This window comes from Neomonachus schauinslandi, chromosome 3 (genome assembly GCF_002201575.2).
Source record: "Neomonachus schauinslandi chromosome 3, ASM220157v2, whole genome shotgun sequence".
NCBI classification, from domain to species: Eukaryota; Metazoa; Chordata; class Mammalia; order Carnivora; family Phocidae; genus Neomonachus; species Neomonachus schauinslandi.
The window spans coordinates 148,259,067-148,281,337 of record NC_058405.1 but is presented as its reverse complement, the minus strand read 5'-3'; the positions used below and the strand labels follow the sequence as shown (position 1 = coordinate 148,281,337).

General features: G+C 36.4%; 1 protein-coding gene across 1 annotated transcript in view; it reads left to right on the top strand.

Annotated features, from left to right (window-relative positions):
• The window catches only part of COL5A2 (collagen type V alpha 2 chain), a 143,204-nt gene extending 126,250 nt beyond the window's left edge, over window positions 1-16,954 (top strand). The window contains exons 44-54 of the mRNA XM_021703353.2: window positions 90-197; window positions 1,631-1,684; window positions 3,890-3,997; window positions 4,538-4,591; window positions 7,185-7,292; window positions 7,691-7,744; window positions 8,738-8,845; window positions 10,862-11,153; window positions 12,096-12,283; window positions 14,319-14,558; window positions 15,232-16,954. Of these exons, the coding sequence (XP_021559028.1) occupies window positions 90-197; window positions 1,631-1,684; window positions 3,890-3,997; window positions 4,538-4,591; window positions 7,185-7,292; window positions 7,691-7,744; window positions 8,738-8,845; window positions 10,862-11,153; window positions 12,096-12,283; window positions 14,319-14,558; window positions 15,232-15,378 (1,461 nt within the window). The 3' untranslated portion in view covers window positions 15,379-16,954. The remainder of the gene's footprint in view (window positions 1-89; window positions 198-1,630; window positions 1,685-3,889; window positions 3,998-4,537; window positions 4,592-7,184; window positions 7,293-7,690; window positions 7,745-8,737; window positions 8,846-10,861; window positions 11,154-12,095; window positions 12,284-14,318; window positions 14,559-15,231) is intronic.
• Window positions 16,955-22,271: the final 5,317 nt, after the last annotated feature.

Sequence of the window (22,271 nt, the reverse complement as noted above, 5' to 3'; positions counted from 1 at the left end):
GGTGCCATTTGAATAAACGTAGCCTTTATGTAAACTGGCTTTCTTACATTTCTTCAGAAGTGGTTGACGTATTTATATGCTTATTTCAGGGCACACCAGGAAAAGTAGGACCTACTGGTGCACCAGGGGATAAAGGTCCGCCTGGCCCCGTGGGACCCCCGGGCTCAAATGGCCCTGTAGGGGAGCCTGGACCCGAAGTGAGTGCTGCATCAAAATAACTCTCCTCTTGTCATCTGGGTGTCATGGGAACAGCTTTTTTTTTTTTATTTAGAAATCAATTTAGAAATTTAGAAATCGATGGCGCATTTGACCGGAAGTTTCTTAGTGATGTTATTTGATGTACTTTACTTCCCCAGTGAGTTGTCTACATGAGGACAGAAAGAGAAGGTAATAAGCACTGACTTCATCTAGTCTGGAACCAAGGATTTTAGTTGATTTAGGTTGTTGCCAAATTGTTTTGAAGGTGAAAGGACACATTCATCCATCGTTTATCTTATTTCACTCTATAATGGCATATTTCTCAAAATTGCCAAGTTTTGTGGTAATAGGATTAATATGACAATTGCAGCTTGTGAAAAGAGAAAAGTAAGGAGAGATCATTCTACTTAAATATCACTATAAAGTAACATTATGCATGTCATGTTCCCTGAGTCTCATTTGAGAGGAAATCAATTTTTGAAAAGTGATTTGAGAAGTTATAGGTTGGAATCTCCTCTGTTCAGTGCTTTCATGGGTAAATTACCAGACAGTGTCACATTTTCTTGAAACAATCAATACCTTTCAGGGCAATTTTTCATCAAATGATAAAAACATAGTTCTGAAAAAAATCAAAGTAATGTAGGAAGAGAAGAATGTACATTGTAAAAAGTTATTTCATATCTAAACCCAGTTGTTTTATTTTTAAACTTCAAGGATATTGTTTCGATAAGCTTAAGATATGAAAGGGAGGAAAACCATTCACTGGTGATACAAACAAAACCTAAAATTCCAAGAATAAAATTATTGCCTATGTATTTCAAAGGATTTAGAATTCCGCCCCCCCCCAGTTTTAAAATAAAAAATAGAAATGAAGAATTTAGATTAAATGCAGGACACATTCTGGGAGTGCCTGGGGTGGGCTTCCCTGGTGGTGGGGCTCCTCCAACTGGTGCTGCCTGGTCTGAGCCCACCATTGAAGAGGTTGATTAAGCCAACCTGAGCATAGATTTAGTATTGTTCCACACAAAGCACTGAAGGACCCAAATTTATAGCAAATTCCATGATAGTTTTAAAGTTGAGCTGCCATAGTAAATAACTGGGTATTCTTAATGCTTGAATATGGACTATGTGCACAGGGCAAGGAAATAACATTGAACTTTCTAAGCACTGGATTGTAAGTGGAAAATGCAGTGTCTCCTATAAAACTGTATTAAAATTGGCACCAAAAAAAGTAAGAATGTGTTAATAATCTTACAAGCAATTCCAAGTAATAGAAAACATGGCAGAAGACTTTCTTCTACTAAAATTTCCATAAGTGCTAATTTATACTTTATGGAAGAGAGGTGGTAACATGCTGTAATTTTTCTGGCAATTGGAATGAGATTTTTTTCATTACTCAGTTAACTCATTTTTCAAACATGATTCTTTATAGGGTCCAGCTGGTAATGATGGTACTCCAGGACGGGACGGTGCTGTTGGAGAACGTGTAAGGGCACTTTCACTGATTAGAAAATCAGCAGAATGTAAATCTGAAATCTTTGTAATACTAAAGAGTAAAATTTACCCTTTCTTTCATAGCTCTCGGGCAGCCCCGATTTTCTTGATAGTAGCTACCTTTTCTGTAATGTCATAATTTAGGTAGATCTTGTCAATGAAATGAGATTTGAGTACACAGCAAAGTGAGATGGCATTTCTTATTAATTGTAGGAAAGCACATTGCTTTCATATCTGGTGCAACATGAAGGCTTTGGATGAGGATACAGATGAAGTAGCCTCAATTTCAAACTCATTCACAAAAGTACAGAAGCAGAAATAGAGCTGGGTGATATCTAAATTTCTCTACTCCTCTCCTCAAGTGAATGCCCCATGAGAAAATAAACCATGTGGCTTTCTACATATCGTATATCCCATGATGTGTTCTAAATCTCATGACTTATGCTGAACTGAAAATATCCCCAACTTTTTCTGAAGTCCCAGTCCCTTTGGGTAGTCACACAGTTGTCTCATATCAGTCCACGGAGGGCAAAAAATCAGTCCCCCAGTCTAACGTCTATTATGACACAATGACTCTTTTCACTCTGAAAGCTCATCATGCAGCAGAATGGGCTCTAAAGTCAGACAGACTTTGACTGGAATCTTGATTCCCTTAAGTAACCAGCAGTGCAGCCTTGAACAAATACTCTAAACCTCAGTTTTTAAATACTTTAAATAGGATGACTACTTATTCCCCTGGACATTTGTGCATTAAATAACATGTTTAGAGTATCTAGTAGGCACTCAAAAGAAAGAGTTTTGAGAAATCTTGGAGTAAGCCCTCCCCCCATCTATCATAAAGCCAGGGAATGCAAATTCTCTTGACATGTGGATTTTTCCCTTAGTCAGTATACATTGTACAATGCAGTAGTCTTCAAAGATTTTGCAGATGTCTTCCCTGGTATAATTTTGAAAATCTAAGAACCCCTATGCACAATTTAAGTTGCCATCACATTTTATTTTAATCATAAGTTTAAATAGTTGGAAAGGGGGTAATCATTGGTAAATTCTAAATGTGCTTTCAATATATATTTTTTTCAAAATCCTGTATTTGCCCATTTAGCTTATCCAGTGTATTCATGCCCATTCTCTAGCCTAATTGCCAAGGTTTATCCTGGCTGCCAAACTGATCAGTCAAATAAGAACTTCTGCCAGCAGAATAGGTCTGACTCCATTTTTCAAGTCAAATAATTATGATAATACATGTTCATATGACAATAATCTCACCTCTGACTTCCTAAGGAGACAATAAGATTTGGAGCCTTGTCATAGTTGGGTCACCTGGATGAAATAAGGAGCAGCCTCTTTCTTTCCAAATACCTCATTGCTTTATTCTCAAGTGAACTATGCATTCTGGAAAAGTCCTTAGTTTGGTGGCCAAAGGTGTTCACTCCTTGGGGCACTACGCCATAATAAGATTGCAGATAGATAAGAATGCTTTTCCTTTCATAAAATGGGAGAGGGGTGATTATTAAAGAGGAAGTAGGGAAGGATACTTCAGATCAGTTCTCTGAGAGAACACATATGGAGTTGAAAATCTACAAAGTGGTTTCCTTAAAATTTTCCCAGTTTTCACACTCTGGAAAGTGTTTATCCCAAGTGAAAGGATACGCTTGAAGACTGCTTGGTGTAAGAAACATGCTAAATTCTGGAGGTGACACTGTTACACTCCAGTAATCTTGACTGTGGGAGTCATAGGGTAAGAGTGAGGGGAGGGAGGACATCTGAAATTGGGGGAAATATTCTTATTCTTTTCAGTTTGATTTATTAGTAAGTAAATACAAGTAAAATATTTAAGTAAAATATAAGTTGAATAATAAAAATCAGGTTTAAAAAAGGTATAGGGCGCCTGGGTGGCTCAGTTGGTTAAGCGACTGCCTTCGGCTCAGGTCATGATCCTGGAGTCCCTGGATCGAGTCCCGCATCGGGCTCCCTGCTCGGCAGGGAGTCTGCTTCGTCCTCTGACCCTATCCCCTCTTATGTGTTCTCTCTCTCTCATTCTCTCTCTCTCAAATAAATAAATAAAATCTTTAAAAAAATAAATAAATAAAAAAATTAAAAAGGTATATATTTTCTTACCATGAATAGTATGAGCATATAGAATGCCGCTGGTTTAGGATAAATATGAAAAGAATAATACCATGGTTATTCTCGTCAGGGTGATCGTGGAGACCCTGGACCTGCAGGTCTGCCAGGCTCTCAGGGTGCCCCTGGAACTCCTGGCCCAGTTGGTGCCCCAGGAGATGCAGGACAAAGAGGAGATCCGGTAAGGAGAGTCAGTTTCATCCTGACAGTTACAAACATCAGTGTGCCATATTGTGAGCTACATGCATGCACGCACAGAATCATACAAGCACATTTGATTAAGGACTCTAAACAAAGAAGGATAAACAGCCAATTATGACTTAAACTGTTTTAATGTTAATGGAAAACATTTGGTTTCTAAAAGATATTCAAAAATCCTGATGCTTTGAATTTCATCATCTAAAGATGTTGTGATTGATAGGAAATGTAGTAAGTATGCATCATGGTAAATTTAAGCAAATAATGTCTTAGCGTAATCCACTCAGGGGATCTTCAGTCAGTGAAGTCAATTAATGAAATTGACTAAAGAAGTGTCATTGGGGTTGTAGTGAACACATCTTATGCCTAAGGACATTAGCTTGATTTTAATCAGTTAGACATAAGAGTATGCACGTAGATATACATAAACATATATAAGTACCCAACATATATTTTTGAATTCTGTATCTATATAGTATATGCATATTTTTTACACACTAATTTTTGTGAAAATTTCTTCTAGGGTTCTCGGGGTCCTATAGGACCACCTGGTCGAACCGGAAAACGTGGCTTACTTGTAAGTTCTCTGTTTTTCTTTAAAAATAAAAATCTTCTCACATAAAATATATATACTCTCAAAGAAGCACAATTTAAGATTCATAAATGAAAATTAGCAAGTTCCTCAAACTGTGGACAAAAATATTAATTTAATATCCAGAAGTTTGTATTTTTTTATAATTTTAACATATGTCCTCTGAATTTCACTGTGAATTCTTTCAATAATCAATAAAGACCTTTAGAGTCATAGGTTTCTCTCAAAATAATAGGCATCTTAGTGCCCTTTTTAGAGATTTTCTAGAAATCACATAGGAAAATGGGTTTGAAATCTCTTTGTAAACTTGAAAAGTGCTAGTCAAATATTTTTTATTTTCAGCTAGACTACTCTGCTCATGTTCTGATCTTTTTGCTATTGGCAATTACTTCCAGGTTAATGATTATTATATAGATATTTTACTGTGAATGAATCATCTCTGATGGCAGCCTAATAGGCCATGTTCCTTTCACACTCATTATATAAATTAATATCTATATTGATGAAGAAAAATTATAGCCTTAAATTCATGGCCTATTATTACATTGTAATTCTCAGCTTTGATTTGAGCCTCACTGGAGAAGATTTCATAGTTCTATGGCATGTCAAGTGAATGATTTTCTAACTAGTTACAAAAACAATGTGGTTTATTTTTCATGATTAAGTGAACTTTAGTTAGTAATTTAAATAGGTGCTTTCTGGTTTAGTTTATTTTCAATTATGAAGTTTTAGGACACCCCAAGACAAAAGAACCTCTCTAATGTGAAAACATTCAGGCTGATTTTAGTATTTAAATTTGCATTACTATATAAAATATGTAAAAGTAACTAAGATCTACTCTTTTTATGATAAAAAGATTCCCGTACTGTTTGACAATTAGGATGTCCAAATTAAAAAAAGATAGAGAGAGAACCAAACAAAATAACAAGAAACTAATAAGAAAATAATTAACCTGAGAGCCAGTCTATTTGATGATATTTTCCATTCTCCAAAGTCAGATTGATAGAGTTTGAATTATCTTTTAGGAAAACTAAATACAACAGAAGTTGTCCCTATAGTAGGTGACCCTATATAGGCCTCTTGTCTGTTTACTGTGAACCACTGGATTCCTGGAGTTGCTCCCATTTTCTAAGACTTTAAAAAATGAAACAAAACAAAACAAACAAACGAAAAAAACAAAGAAAAAGGCAGCCCAAGACTGATCAGATTAATCTGGTAATTTCTACCTCTTCTCTAGGCATAGCTTCTATCCTACAAGAAGATGCTTAATTATTGCTTTTTTCTTTAGTTTCTCAGGATCAGGATTGATGAATTTGGGTACAGATATTGCAGATATAAGGATAACAAGCATTTCTTTGTGTTTTCTTTAGAGGAGAGTGGCTTAATGATGATATTCCTCTTCTATTTGCTTAAACAAGGCTTTGCCAATTTTTTATTCCCCCCCCAAGTTTGAGATATAATTGGCATATAACATTATTACAGTGCATAGCACAATGATTTGATGTATGTATATATTGTGAAATGATTATCACAAGTTCACAGTAAGTTTAATTGGCACCCATCATCTCACATATTTGCAAATTTTATTTTCTTGTGATGAGAACTTTTAACGTCTACTCTCTTAGCAACTTTCAAATATGGCCAACTTCCTTAATATACTCCCAGCTGGCATATCCAGTTAGCTTATCTACATGTGCAAATTTAATAAACATTCCTTTCTTAGAGGAAAAGTAAGTAAGAACTCATGTTTTAGTTTAAAAGAATCCATGTATGGTGGCAATATTTTTACATAATGATATCAGCATAATATGTGAAATACAATCTTTGGAAAATGTTTCAGATCAGTTAGATCAAACTTAAAAATACATCATTTTAGTATGAATGCAGGGTAGGCATTTAACAAACTGAATCTTTTGGAAAGCATTATTATATATCTTATGTTTTTAGTGATCACCTTCATTCCTTGAGGAAAATAGACAAAAACTTCTAGGTCTAATTCTGTTTAGATAAGTAACTATGTTAGTTCATACAGTAGTCCCCCCCTTATCCGCCATTTCACTCTGCGGGGTTTCCGTTACCCGCGGTTAACTGCAGTCAGGAAGCTAATGATCCTCCTTCTGACATATCATCAGAAGGTCAATAGTAGCCTAATGCTACGTCACAATGCCTACGTCATTCACCTCACTTCATCTCCTCACGTAGGCATTTTATTATCTCACATCATCACAAGAAGAAAAACGGTGAATATAATACAATAAGATACTCTGAGAGAGAGAGCAAATTCACATAACTTTTATCATAGTACATTGTTGTAATTGTTCTTTTTGTTATTCATTACTGTTAGTCTAATTTGTGCCTAATTTATAAATTTAACTTTATCATAGGTATGTATGTATAGGAAAAATCATAGTGTATATAGTGTTCGGTCATCCACTGTGGGTCACGGAACATATCCCCCGTGGATAAGGGGGGGGCTGCTGTACAGTATTCAAAAGTGTAGTAAATACAACTATAAAAATTAACATTGCAGTAAATTATAATCTCACCAAGCAATACCATGTCATGACCCTATTTCTAGGGACCCCAAGGACCTCGAGGTGACAAAGGTGATCACGGAGACCGAGGTGACCGAGGTCAAAAGGGTCACAGGGGCTTCACTGGTCTTCAAGGGCTTCCTGGACCTCCTGTAAGTTATTCCTTTAAGTATTATTTGCCTTCCATGTGAAAATACACAGGTATCTTGACAGGAATATTTATTTGTCCATAAAATGGTTGGACTTTTTATATCTTATTTTCATTTGAAAGCATATCTTGAATATTTAATTACCCAGTTACTCATTGTAATTTGCCATATATCAGCTGTAATTTTGTAGGAAGAAATAAAGCAAAAGGACATATGTACCATTACTCTACAGTTTAGTATTAGTCAACTCATGTAGACATCGTAGAGACTGATGACTTCAAGAAATTAGTTTATCCTGCTAAAGTCAATGACAGCACATTTTTAATCATTTTTAAAAGCTGAGAATGGCAAAATGTAGGTGTAAATATTTTGGCGACATTTTTTACTTTTTTCCTACTTAGGGTCCAAATGGTGAACAAGGCAGTGCTGGAATTCCTGGACCATTTGGCCCAAGAGTAAGTAACAAAACCTACTAAGTTGCAGATGTAAATAACCACAATGCTTTTGGTGACACAGTGCTAGGGCTTGAGTATCATTTTTATGGCGTTGAAGCTGGAGTCAGCCCAGGTTTTCTGAAGCTGACAGCAAATGTATGAGACAAACCATTTAAGCAGAAATATTCTGAAACATTGCTTCATGGGCCCACATTAAAACCTTTTACCTACCCTGTATATACTGATCTGTTACTTCATTTTGTTAGTTTGTGTTCATTGAAATTTCACTGAACCCTTTAAGAAGATACAATAGGACTTACTATGAGGTAGAAACAGATTTTGAAGCTGGATATGTTTTTTTTTTCCTTTAAGTAATTGAGATACTTTTTCAGAAGTAGTTTGCATAAGGCTAATTCAGAAGCAAATCATAAAATGAAACCAATATTTGAAGCTTTTCAAAATCCTACATTGGTATCAGTGCTGCCTCCAATAGGCCATTAATGTCCTAAGCCAATTGACACACATAATTACCTAGGACAGTCGTGGGAAGAATTTCTGCTATGTCTAAATACAGTGTAAACAAATCATACATAACATTGAGAAGAGTAGTATTAATATAACTGGGATGTGATGAGATCCTGGGGAATAAGCACAGAAGTTTAACTTACATTAATCACTCATACCTCTGCCATTTTCTTAGTCCTAATTAATTAAATTTCTAATTAACTTTATAATACATGAGATTTGATGAAATAGCCTTCATCCCATAAAAGTGGATGATCAGTCCAGTAAAGTTTTTGACTGATGGGGGTCTTTTACCATGTATGGATGATGGAGAATCCAAGTGTGATCAAACAGTGAACATTAAGGAGCCAGAACTCCATTGATTAGTCAGCAGGACAATGAATGAGAAACCACTGTGATTGCTCTGTAAGGAAAACAGTTCTTTGATTAGACAGTCATTGTAAAAAGTTCTCTTCATAGAATCTAAAATACAGTCCTTTTTTCTGGCAGGGTCCTCCAGGTCCAGTCGGTCCCTCGGGTAAAGAAGGAAACCCTGGACCACTTGGGCCTGTCGGGCCCCCTGGTGTGCGGGGCAGTGTTGGAGAAGCAGGACCTGAGGTAATCGCAGGGGTTTGCATGCAGGAAATGCTGTTGGTTCCCAAAGCTTGGACTCTACCCAAGGAACATCTGTGCGGCATGGTGGACAAGAGATCTAAAGGACTCTGGAAACAAACCTAGAAGTCATCCAAGAACTTGTCCATATGAGTAACCATTTCAAGTATTTTAATACAGATTATTCAGAGCATATTAAATTAGAGTCCAAGCTACGGAAGCCTGGACTTCGTGTGACACCAGTGAGAGAAAATAGCAGGTTATGATTGTATTTATAATTAAAGTTACGAAAATGTCGCTTCGCTTTAAATGGCAATATACTAAACGTGAGATTGATGAGTACAGTCATTCAGGAAAAGGCTGGCAAGGGAAAAGTACAAAATTAAAGTTTTTCTCTATGGAAAATGCCATTCAGAAAGGATTTAAATTAAAACTTCTTATAAAACATTCCAATAGTATCAACTTGGGAAACATCAGGAATTTGGGAAACATGCTCCCATTTCTGCCATGCACCCATGTGCGTGTATGTATGTGAGTTTACACATCCCTCTGTGCTATTTCTTCCTCTTTGGTCTTATTTACCTTTCCCTTTTTATTCTGTCTCTTCCCTTTACTGATATTAACACTAAACCAAATATTTATTATTTATTATATGGATGGAACAGCCTTATTTTTCCCATGGTCAAGAGGAATATTTCCTATCTATTTCTCTGGGAATGGAAAACAGCTGCAGAATTGGAATACCTCTGACTTATGTGGCTCTTGATTGACTTTATTCTGTGGTCCGGTGGTCCTTAATAGAAAAAAAAAATCTCTTCCCCCCGATTAGCATAAAGGAATGCATAGAATCACGATATGACCTTAAAGGGAAAAAACCCAACGGCTTTACCCGTCTGTTGAGGGTGAGGCCAGGTTGGCAGTGTGAAGCGACTTGCTCAGAGCCACCTAACACGGTGCGGCTAGTATAGAACTCCAGCCCTCTGACAGCCAGCACTGCGCTCCCCACGTGAAAGGTGGACTACACACCCCTGCAGGCTGTCCCCCGATCCCCTCAAGTTGCTGAGCTCTTCCCTGGGAAGCGATTGATAGGGAGGATCCACTGCTAAGCACTTTCTGTGCTTATGTCCCTATTACTCCAATAGTTCTTGTATGGCAAGAAAAGTAAGAGAGCTGTTTATTTTTGTTAATAAAAAGGCTAAAGAGAACTTTATTCAATTTTGTTTAGTACAGAGAAATTTGATCTACACATTAATTAATGCACATAAAAAGACTTCCTATACTTTCCTCTGTATTTGGAAGTAGGGGAAAATTCTTTCAGGGTGTTTCTTGCGGGTATTTCCCTTGATATAGATGTGAGGTCTTAAAGAACTAGCACCCACAACTCCTCTGCATCTCCTCCTCCAGCTTCTGTCCGTAAGTCTTTTTGAAATATTTTAGTTTGCCTTGCCCCAGTTTGGAAATGAATGTACATACCTACACATTCTTAACATAAAATATATTGCATCTGCAAGGTAAACGTCGGAGCAAATATTTTATGCTTTGATTTTTATTGGTCTCAGATGCTGGCTTGCAGATCTGTTGCCTGATAAAAGTTATGCATCATTTCTCATGCTTGAAAAGTTACAGGAGCAGGCCCAGAGCCATCTAGTTTTAAAAAGTCATGAGGTCAGGGGCGCCTGGGTGGCTCAGTGGGTTAAGCTTCTGACTTCGGCTCAGGTCATGATCTCAGGGTCCTGGGATCGAGCCCCATTAGGGCTCACCGCTCAGTGGGGAGTCTGCTTCTCCCTCTCCCTCTAGAGGCCCCTCTCCCCCACTCATACTCACCTGTGTTCACGCTCTATCTCTAATAAATAAATAAATCTTAAGGAAAAAAAATCATGAGATCACAGATCTGTCGGTACCATCAAACTGGGATATCGCACTAACTCCCCACATACAAGTCTCATCAATGCCTTTGTGTCCAGTTGAAAAGCAAAACCAAAAAATATATATTAACTACATTTCTGATTTTTTAAAAATTAGGGTCCTCCTGGTGAGCCTGGCCCCCCTGGTCCCCCCGGTCCTGCGGGCCACCTTACAGCTGCTCTTGGAGATATCATGGGTCACTACGATGACAGCATGCCAGATCCACTTCCAGAGTTTACCGAAGATCAGGCGGCTCCGGATGACAAAAACAAAACTGACCCAGGGGTTCATGCTACCCTGAAGTCACTCAGTAGTCAGATTGAAACCATGCGCAGTCCTGATGGCTCTAAAAAGCATCCAGCACGGACGTGTGATGACTTAAAGCTTTGCCATTCTGCAAAGCAGAGCGGTGGGTAGACACCTCCCCATTTCAGCAAGGTCCGTTGTTTCTGATTGTGTTCTCAACTGCATCCCTAAATATTTTACTGAGTCTCTACTTAAGTGACAGACACAAGAAGTAAAATGGCAAGCCTGTCATAGAATTTATGCTTTAGTGGTGGGGACAGTCAATGACGTGAAAAATTATAGGATGAGATGATAAGTATTATAAAAGAGGGCATACTCTATTAATGATACCATTTCATGTAGTTCCAGAGATAATTTATAGCATTCTAACTGTAGTTCAACTCATTTACTTACTTTATTCATAGATTATTAATTCCAATTATATTTTGCTTTAAAATACCGGCTTTCTAAATTTAATGAGAACACATCCATTTTGGCAAAGCCATGTAATTATTGTGGATTGTCTCTTTTTGGTACAGTTTTCTAATCTATAAGATGGGTATAATGATATTTCCTTCCCATGTCTGTTTTGAGCCTTCAGCACATGATGTGGCAAAGTGCCTTAGAACAGTGCCTGGCGGGACGCCTGGGTGGCTCAGTCGGTTAAGCGGCTGCCTTTGGCGCAGGTCATGATCCCAGGGTCCTGGGATCGAGCCCCGCATCAGGCTCCCTGCTCGGCGGGAAGTCTGCTTCTCCCTTTCCCACTCCCCCTGCTTGTGTTCCCTCTCTCGCTGTCCCTCTCTGTGTCAAATAAATAAATAAAATCTTTAAAAACAAACAAACAAAACAAAACAAAAAAACCAGTGCCTGGCAGTAGAAAGTGCTCAGATGTGTAACAGTTACTTTCTCCTAGCTGCAGAGTATTTCCTGAACAGAGATACTCTCTCTTAAAAGAGTCCTTCATCAGTGAGTTCATATCTTCAAACCCTCTGTTAATTCTTTCAGAGACTCATAATCATGTTTGAAATTCTCTTTATTTAGCACGTACTTTTATTTTGGAAAATAGGTGAGTACTGGATTGATCCTAACCAGGGATCTGTTGAAGATGCAATCAAAGTTTACTGCAACATGGACACAGGAGAAACATGTATTTCAGCAAACCCATCCAGCGTACCACGTAAGACCTGGTGGGCCAGCAAGTCTTCTGACCATAAGCCTGTTTGGTATGGTCTTGATATGAATAGAGGATCTCAGGTAATTTAATATACTTTCTAAAAATTATATTCTTTGCTTTTCATTATTTATTGTATTTTATTATTTATTTAGGACTATGCTATTATTTTTGACCAGGTTTATTATTACATAAATAAATTTTACTATGAATTATATTAACATAAATTTTGAATGATAATTTTCCCATTGATGGAATGTGGAAAAGTAATTGTTTTTACTATTAGTACTTTTAATGCATGTGACACTGACTGTGCAGTATACTTAAAAGGATCTTGCCACAGTTGAAAGACATAGATTATATTTAGCATCAGGAGAACTTGGTGACTAGCACCTGGATCTCTTGCTGACTTTGTGACCTCAGGAAGTCACTTAACCTTTTGGAGCCTCAGTTTTGCCATTTTAAAGTGAAAGTGATGGGGCACCTGGGTGACTCAGTCGGTAGAGCCTCTGACTCTTGGTTTTGGCTCAGGTCATGATCTCAGGGTCCTGGATCGAGCCCTGTGTTGGGCTCCGTGCTCAGCGGGGGAGGGGGGTCTGCTTGAGGATCTCTCTCTCTCTCCTTCTCCCTCTGCCCCTCCATCCGCTCATGCATGCTCTCTCTCTCTCAAATAAATAAATTTAAAAAAAAATTTTTTAAATAAAGTGAAAGTGATAATATTTATCTCACAGTCTCTGTGTGACTATAATAAGCTTAATATATTATTTAGTACCTGGTAAGCTACAAATAAATATTAGATAGTTACCATAATAGTATTTTTAATAATTAGATCACTATGTAAACTTTGTTGTATTATTTAAACTTAAGGCATTTGTATAATTACAGTCTATCCTTGAACACAGGGGTTAGGGAGAAAAATCAGTCAAAAATCTATGCAGTCAGAAATCCTCGTACAACTTTTGACTGCCCTCAAAGTTTACTAATAGTCTACTGTTGACTACAAGCATTATCCATAACATAAACAGATGATTAATGCATATTTTGTATGGTGTATATATTACATACTATATTCTTACAATAAAGTAAGCTAGAGAAAAGAAAATGCATTAAGAAAATCCTGAGGAGGAGAAAATACATTTGTAGTACCGTATACTGTATATACTGAAAAATTCTGTGTATAAGTGGACCCAGGCAGTTCAAACCCATGTTCTTCAAGGGTCAACTGCATATGAATTCTTTTAATATTTTTAAGTCCATTCTCCTTTATGTTTCTTTCATGGTCCTGTATTTTGATTCTCAACCAGCCTTGCCACTTCCTATTGTAATGTGAATATTTCATTCTGGATCGCCTTATGGCAGCCTAACTCTGCAATTTTCCTCTCACCTCTGCTTCTGATCTTTCCTCAGAACACGTGTTCATAGCAAACATAATGAGACATTATGGATGTGTGTAGGATATACTAGACTCTACCCTTGTTTAATGAGTAGGAAATTTTAAAATTTAAATATACCCAGTTGAAATATAACTTAATTAATATAATATGTAAGAGGCTTAAATAGGAGCATTGAAAATAAAATTCGAAATAGAAGATAAGTAGAAAAGAACCTGTAGGAAAATATTTTTGATTATCTGTTTTTGTTAGCTAATGGAAAGTTTGTAATTCGTATTTCCTCTAAGTATGTAACAGTGGGTTTTAAAAGATTTTAAGCCAGTAATTGAGTCCCAGTTCTTATTATAATTAGCAATAAAAACAGGGAGTAATTTTTGATACACGATTAAGTCAATGCTTAAGTATAACTTCTAAAAAGCAATATCCAAGACTTTTTAAACAAATAGAGAAGCAGATTTCAAAAATACTTAAATTTCCTCTGATGAGTTATAATTATCATTGGTTTCATTACCTTTTGTTTGGGATAGTAAGGACAGAGGTCCTTATTTGTGAATATTCATAGAAGTTTCAAAATATTTTTATATATAGGTAAAGTATGTTGTTATATGAAAGAATAAAAGTAATATTTCTCAAAACTGATGTCTGAAATCAAAACAGATACACACACACAGAGGGCACTATGAAACCCTTCAGTGTTTCATATAACAAAGACTCTTTGTTTCTGTAGTTTGTTTATGGAGATCATCAGTCACCTAATGCAGCCATTACTCAAATGACCTTCTTGCGCCTTCTATCAAAAGAAGCCTCCCAGAACATTACTTACATCTGTAAGAACAGTGTAGGATACATGGATGATCAAGCCAAGAACCTCAAGAAAGCTGTGGTTCTCAAAGGGTCAAATGACTTGGAAATCAAAGCAGAGGGAAATGTTAGATTCAGATATATCGTTCTTCATGATACTTGCTCTGTAAGTACTTTTGACCTACATTGATCTGGTTGAAGAAGAAATTTATTTTTGATAAAAATACTGTCATGGCAGAAGTGGGGGCAATCTTACTCTCACTTTGTTTATACTTGTTCTTTAGGGTAAACATGAATGTGTGTTAGTCCATGAAGCACAGTAGAAGTTTTAATACAAAATAACTAACAAAGGACTGGGTCCTTGGGATTTAACCCAGCTCTTCTGTAAACTCTTCGGTGGTTCTTCTGCAAGTTACTTTATTTAATCTCAGTTCCAGGCCTAAAATTCCTCGATTCTAAAACATATATTCATTCTGAGATACCCCTTACCTTTTTCACTGATTTGTATGTCTCCTCACTTGCATATATAGATATAAAAGGGAAAATATTTATTGATGAATTATAGTTTCATTTGTGAAAAGCAAAAAGGCTTTCATAATTTATGTTAGTGACCATTTTGGAAGCCGTAAAAGAACAAAAGGCATTTCCTCAATTTAAACATGAAGGAAATGCCTGCCAGCCATGCCAGGACCTAACTTGATGTTAGCAGTGCTCTTAATTTTAAGTAGTGCTCTAAAAATCATTGCTTTCACATTATAAAATTTGGCTTGGAAATTTATATCTAACATCTTTGGAATAACTTGTCTATACCATTAACCCGTTGCATCATTTAATTCCAGAAACGAAATGGAAATGTGGGCAAGACCATCTTTGAATATAGAACGCAGAACGTGGCACGCTTACCCATCATAGATCTTGCCCCTGTGGATGTTGGCAGCACAGACCAAGAATTTGGCATCGAAATTGGGCCAGTTTGTTTTGTGTAAAGCAAGCCAAGATACATTGACAATGAGCACCACCCCCGCCATCAATGACCACCCCATTCACAAGAATTTTGACTGTTTGAAGCTGATCCTGAGACTCTTGAAATAATGGCTGATCCTGCATCAGCATTGTATATATGGTCTTAAGTGCCTGGCCTCCTTTCCTTCAGAATATTTATTTTACTTACAATCCTCAAGTTTTAATTGATTTAAAATATTTTTCAATACAGCAGTTTAGGTTTAAGATGACCAATGACAATGACCACCTTTTAAAAAAGTAAACTGATTGAATAAATGAATCTCTGTTTTCTTCAATTTATTTCAATGTAATGACAAAGTTGCTTAGTATTTATGAGAAAATTCTTCTTCCTGGCAGGTAGCTTAAAGAGTGGGGTATGTAAAACCACAATACATGTTTATTTCACTTGGCTGTAGTTTGAAAAATAGAAAGTAGTGCCCTTCTGTGACCTCTCATTCCCAGATTATCAATTAAAAATGAAATCAAAATGTTTATCCTTGTGAGTGAAACCCACATGCATGTCTTGATATTGTTTAACTACCATAAAAACTCTTTAAAGAGAACTTTGGGGAAAAAAATCAGTTTCTCAGTGTCTCAAATGGAATTTTTAAGTAATATATATTCAGTGGAATTTCTGGAAAACAAAGTGATCTTAAATTTTTGTAAAGTGTGGTAAGTTCAGACTTTTTTGTCATTCAAATTTAAAGGTATCTTTCCCTCTTGACTCCATCAATGTAGATAGACGTTACATGAGTATACCATTGAATACATTTGCACTTTCTTGTTTAAGAAGACATTGAATGCAAAATAATTTACATGTACAACTTTATAAACATATGTCCAGGACCCAAAGTCGAGAGTCTTCCACATGTACAATCTCATCATCCTGAAGCCTATAATGAAGAAAAAGATTTAGAAACTCAAGTTGTGGAGCTGACTCTAATCAAATGTGATGATTGGAATTAGAACATTTGGCCTTTGAACTCTCGTAGGAAAAGTGACCCAACATTTCTTAGCATGAGCTACCTCATCTCTAGAAGCTGGGATGGACTTACTATTCTTGTTTATATTTTAGATACTAAAAGGTGCTATGCTTCTGTTATTATTCCAAGACTGGAGATAGGCAGGGCTAAAATGTATTATTATTTTTCCTCTAATGATGGTGCTAAAGTTCCTTTTATAAAATTCTTTAAAAATAAAGATGGTTTCATCAATACCATTTGTGAAAAAATAATTGTTAGACTTCCCATTTCTGAAAGAAGGAGCATTGTTCCAGTGCCTTTTCATTGTTCATCTGTCATACTGTATCTGGAATGTTTTGTGATACTTGCATGTTTCTTAGACCAGAACATGTAGGTCCCCTTGTGTCTCAAGGTTTTTTCCCCCCTTAATTGCATTTGTTGGCTCCATTTTTATTTTTTCTTTAAAAATAAACAGCTGGAACCATCCCAAAGGCCAAGCCATGCACACAACTTTAGTCATGTATCTCTGCAAAACATCAAATTAAATGCACGCTTTTGTCATGTCAATGGTTTTCGTTTTGTGAAATTCCTTTGAACATATTAGATCCATTTTACTTCCAATGGTGAAAATTAAAGTGTTGTAGTATTATTTTTGGTCATTCGTTTAAAGGATAAAACAACAAGTACATTCCATTTTGTATATAATGGCTCAGAAACGAAAATCAATTTTCAACATCACCCACAAAGGCAACATGACACTAATTATCACTGTCTATGCCCTTAAAAATCTCAGGGTAGGATTATTGATAAAAAGAGAAAAGCAACTGATTTTTCATGGTTGAATAAACTGTGATAATAAAACATATGCTTCCAAGTATATCACATACGAATTTAGCCTAAATGATTTCAGAGTTTTATTTTCAATATTTATTTCACAACATTGTTTTTTCCCAAATTGGTTATTATTTGAGCTCTACATCTTCCATTTGAATGTTTATGTACCTGAAGACATTTGTGAGTTTGGTTTGTATTGAAACTTCCTTCAAGTCCAACCTATACATTTTGTACAAGTTCAGATAGATGGACCAGAAATATGTGGTGATTCTGTTAAGTCAAAAACACTAATAATCTCTAGCTATAGAAATACCAGCTCTTATTTGGAGCTCAGGAATGAAAGGTTGACCTAGACAATTCCAAAGGCCCTCAAATTACTTGTCTGAGATCTAGATCCATAGATCCCACTAGACCGGTGGACTTCTTTACCTTCCTAACTGATAACCTCAAACTCTACATGATCAAAAGTGAAATAATCTACATCTGGGGAGGATGGTGACATTCATTGATTATGAATTTATTAAAAATACAAGTGAAAACTTCCAAAATTAACAGAAATTAAGAAAAAGAAGAAAAATAGCAAAGAAAGCATAAAGAATGCTGAAAAAAATCCCAAACTCATAAAATTTGGCAAATCATGGCCAAGTTGAAGGTAATTTATTCCAAATTGACAAGAGATTCAGGGAAATTGTAGACAACATCCGTTCTCAACAGAATCATGTTATATGGCTGGGAGCTAGTGCAAACAATTCTGAGGGGAGAAAAAGAAATACTGCAGAGTCCTTATCCCACTATGAATAAAGAGCATCTCAAGCTGTTTTTCTTTGAAATTATGAAGATTTCAGGAGGGACTAAGAATAATCTCTTTTTCTTTTCTGGTTTTGCTTTTTTTTTCTTTAATTTAATTTAAATTCAATTAATTAACATATAGTATGTTATTAATCTCTTAAAAGCTGATTTGGGGGCTGAGTCCCAACAATGGTAAACCAAGGCCATGATACCATATGACAACCACAAGTCTGTGGAGCACAAGACGTGTCAGGAAGCTGATTTTTTATCAAAATGGGTGGCTTACCCAAGAGCAGCTTTTCTTCCTAACCTCCTTTAGCAATGCATCATTTTATCCAAATTTAAGTGTCAGCATTCCCCAGGGATCAGTCTTTTCCTATTTACCTTCGCACTCAATACTCTGTCATCACCGGCCCTTATCCATGCCCACAGTTGTAATTACTATGTGTCAGTAGCTCCAAAATGCATAACATAGCACAAATCTCTCCTTGGAGCTCAAGAAATGCATACATAAATGTTTAACTCACCATCTTCATTTGAGTTTCAAAGGTACTTGTAGCTCAGTATGTTATTCCTATCTCAAAGCTGGTTTATGTTCTGTGTTCCCCATCTCAAGGCAATAGTCTCATTATCCATCCATTTAATCAGGCCAGAAACCGTGAGTCATTCTTGACACTTCTCTCCCTCACCATGCCAGAATTCTGGCATGGCTAAGTATTTTCAATTTTGCCTTGTGAAAATAAAAGAAACCTAATTTAAAACGGAGTTGGAAAGCCCTGAAGGGGGAACTCGCACAAAGTACCACTTGCTGTAAAGAAACGTAACTTGAATTTCCCAACAGAAAAGAAGCATACTTTACATACCCCAGCAGGAGGAAGGAGGAAGGATTTCTCCTTGCCCAGCAACAGCCCAGCTGATGAGAACTCAGTGCAACAGTCCCTCCCAGCTTCCTCCCTTCACCTATAAAAGCAAGCCCCTGTCCTCTGTTCTCCAGACTTGCATATGATTCGCCATAGTGTGTGGGTCCCAAATCGCTATTCGCAAATAAACTCATTTTGCTGGTGAAACAACTGACGCTTTCGCTTTTTTTGAAGTCGTGAGCCTAATAAATGTTTCTCTCTGTCTCCTCTGCCACGACACTGTCCACATTATCATTTCCTCTCTCCTGGGCTCCTTCAATAGCCTTCTTACAGGTTTTCAGGCATCCGTTCTTGCTCTTTTTTGAGCCCTTCTTCCCCAAGAGCTAGAGCGGTCAATTTGAAATACAAGTCTGAATATGTCACCTCACCCTCCTCCGCTCCATCCAACACACACACACACACACACACACACACACCCCTTAAAAAATTTCAGTGGTATCTTCCAGGATAAAGATAAAAATCCTTAAACTCAGAATCTCTGCCATGACCTGACACCTGACTCCTGAAGCTTCATGTTGTCATTATCTGCCCTACTCTCTGCTCCACACACAATGGATTTCTCTGTCCATTTCCCCAAAACAGGGTTCCCCATCCTGCCAAAGTCTATTTGCGTATGTATTCCTTTTGCCCAGTTTACTTGTACTCATCTTTTAGAGTTCTGTTCAAGGACATCCTCACCCTTCACCACCACCCAGGTTAGATAGAGTCCCTGTTATAAATTTTCTTGGCACTCTGTGCTTTTCCCTTATAGCACAATTACAATGCTTTACACAGTTTTATGATTATTTGATTAGGGTCGGTCTTCTCTATTGTATTTGTTACAAGGGCAGGGGCTATTTATAAGGATCCGACATACTGCCTGGTATACTTGTGTTTGTTCAAAATATATTCATTGAGTGAATGATGAGAAATTATATACTGTGTAACTGGAAAAGTACACTTAGAGAGTATTAATAATTGATTTATGTATTAGTGTGAAGCATGTATCACTATTACTATGTATTATTTGTATTATTGGATAGGAAACACAATAGAAGAAATGATTCTATCCCCAATGGCAGTAACAGCATACAACACCAAAGACTAGATCTGACAAGAAGTCTATAGAACCTGACTAAAAAACTATAACATTTCACTAAGATATGTAAAATAAGATAAAAATGGGAATAAATGTGCCTTATTCTCACATAGGGAAGCTCAGTATTTGGAAAATGTAATTCTTTTTCCTAAATTCATGCCTAAATTAAATACACAACCCCACTCAAAATCCCTATAGGATCTTAAAAACACGGAACATGACAAAATCGTTCTAAAGTTCATTGGAGTAAAAAATATGCAAGAAAAATGATAAAGCATGCCCCCCCCCCGAAAAAAAACCAGAAATGAGTAAAGTTGGGTCACTGGCCCTACTAGATAAAATTAGATGAAAAAAATATAATAAAAAGCTACTGGCCATGGTGAAAGAAGAGTATTTAGAAATGAATCTATGCATGTATATTATAATTTAATATATAATTAATTCTCATGTAGTCAGTAAATTATATTACAGAAACTTGATAAACATTTATCATTTTAAAGCATGTTTCCTTCTCTAGTCCTCGTACCAAGGCATTTCCCAAATGGACTGAATATTTCCATTTGAAAAGAAAAACCTCTAAATGTATTAGTATAAAATACTTTGAGCAGTTTAATAATCTTGGAATGAGAATGAAACAAATATATAAATAATAAATTAAAATGTTGGAAGATCAGATTCTAAAATGAATTTCAAATCTCGATTATAAAACTCTTATAAGCATGTTCAAACTGGGAAAATTTTTGTATTTAGTTTGACAGAAAATATTTAATAGATTGACTTGCAAAAATTCCTTAGGAATCAGGAAGGAAAAAAATTAAAATATGAAAATCCTACATAGAGAATTCGCAGAAGCCATAGTATAAAGGCCAATAAACATGTAGAAGATATTTAATATCATTAGAAAAAAAATGCAACCAAAACAATAAGAAATTAAACTCTATCAGAATTTGACAGATTTTAAAATGTCTGATTGTATTGGGTATAAAAGAAGATGCAAGGAAACATATACTTTTTGCCTGTTTTTTTTTTTTTTCACTGCATGGGGAAGGTATAGTTAAAGTCATTTTCTCAAATTGGTTTATTCAGATTCCTATTAGTATGAGGAGGGGCTGTGACCAGATGTGAGCTGTGGGAAAGAGAAAGAGCAGGATACAATGGGGTATATTCCAGGACCATTAATTTTACAGGATGACAAGTAACTGAAAGTATCATTTGTAAAAATTACAAGAACAGATATTAAACAGAGTGGAACTTAAAAACACATCACAAAACTGATTTCACAATGGTGGCAGATTGATTTAGACTATAGCCTAGGAATCAGGTGTGGGTGCTTGATTTGCATGTGTATTTCATGTAAGAATATTGGCATTTTTTATTTGGAATGTAAAATGATTATCCAATCAACAGGAAGCCACTCTTGTATATTTACCATTTAGTGGGTAAAACAGAACAACACACCAACTGAATTGAATAAATATGTGATGATAACTGATTTTAACGAAGTATTCACAGTGGAACCACAGGACTGAGCCATCTAAACTAGACTGGGATTTGGAAAGGAGGGGAAGCAAAGAAGAATACCTGAGGCTTGAACGATGAAAATAGTGTCTTGAGCAAGGGACCAGACATCAAGAATGACGTAGATCAAGGCATGGAGCTCTTAAAAGATGTGGTTTGTTTGGGGAACCCCAAGTGAGAAGTCAGGGCACCAGGACTAAATGCAGGGCATTACAGGGAAGTAAATAAAAGAAGCAGAAAGAGGCGTCAGGAAGGGACTTGTACGTCAAGCGAAAAAGATTGAAAATTATTCTGGAGGACTTTCTTTTAGGAAATTTTCGGTTTTCAGCTGAGAGTTTAACCATACCCTCTAGAGGGCCCTCAGAAATGTGTGAGGAGGGTGTTTGTGGTTAGCATAAAAACTGGGAAATAATCTAGGCGTTTCATGGATCGACCAAAGATGCTGAATATTTTGCATGCAGGGCTAATCCCTTTGAACAAAATCAGAACCATCCAAAATATAGATAGAACTCTTACTGCAAAATACTGAGTGAAGTGTTTTAAGCAAGTAAGACACGTATTGTGATTTGCATATTAGAAACATCATCTTGGCAGAATTTTTAAGTGAGTGTGACTGAAAATAGATTAGTTATAACAGTATTGGAGAAAAAGAAACAAGGAATAAGAAGTCAAGGCCATTGAGGATGGAGAAAGAGGGATGGATTGGGGAGATGCTTAAGAAATAGAATCAACAGAATATGACGAAAAAGAGGGGGTGAGGCAGCAAACAATTTCAA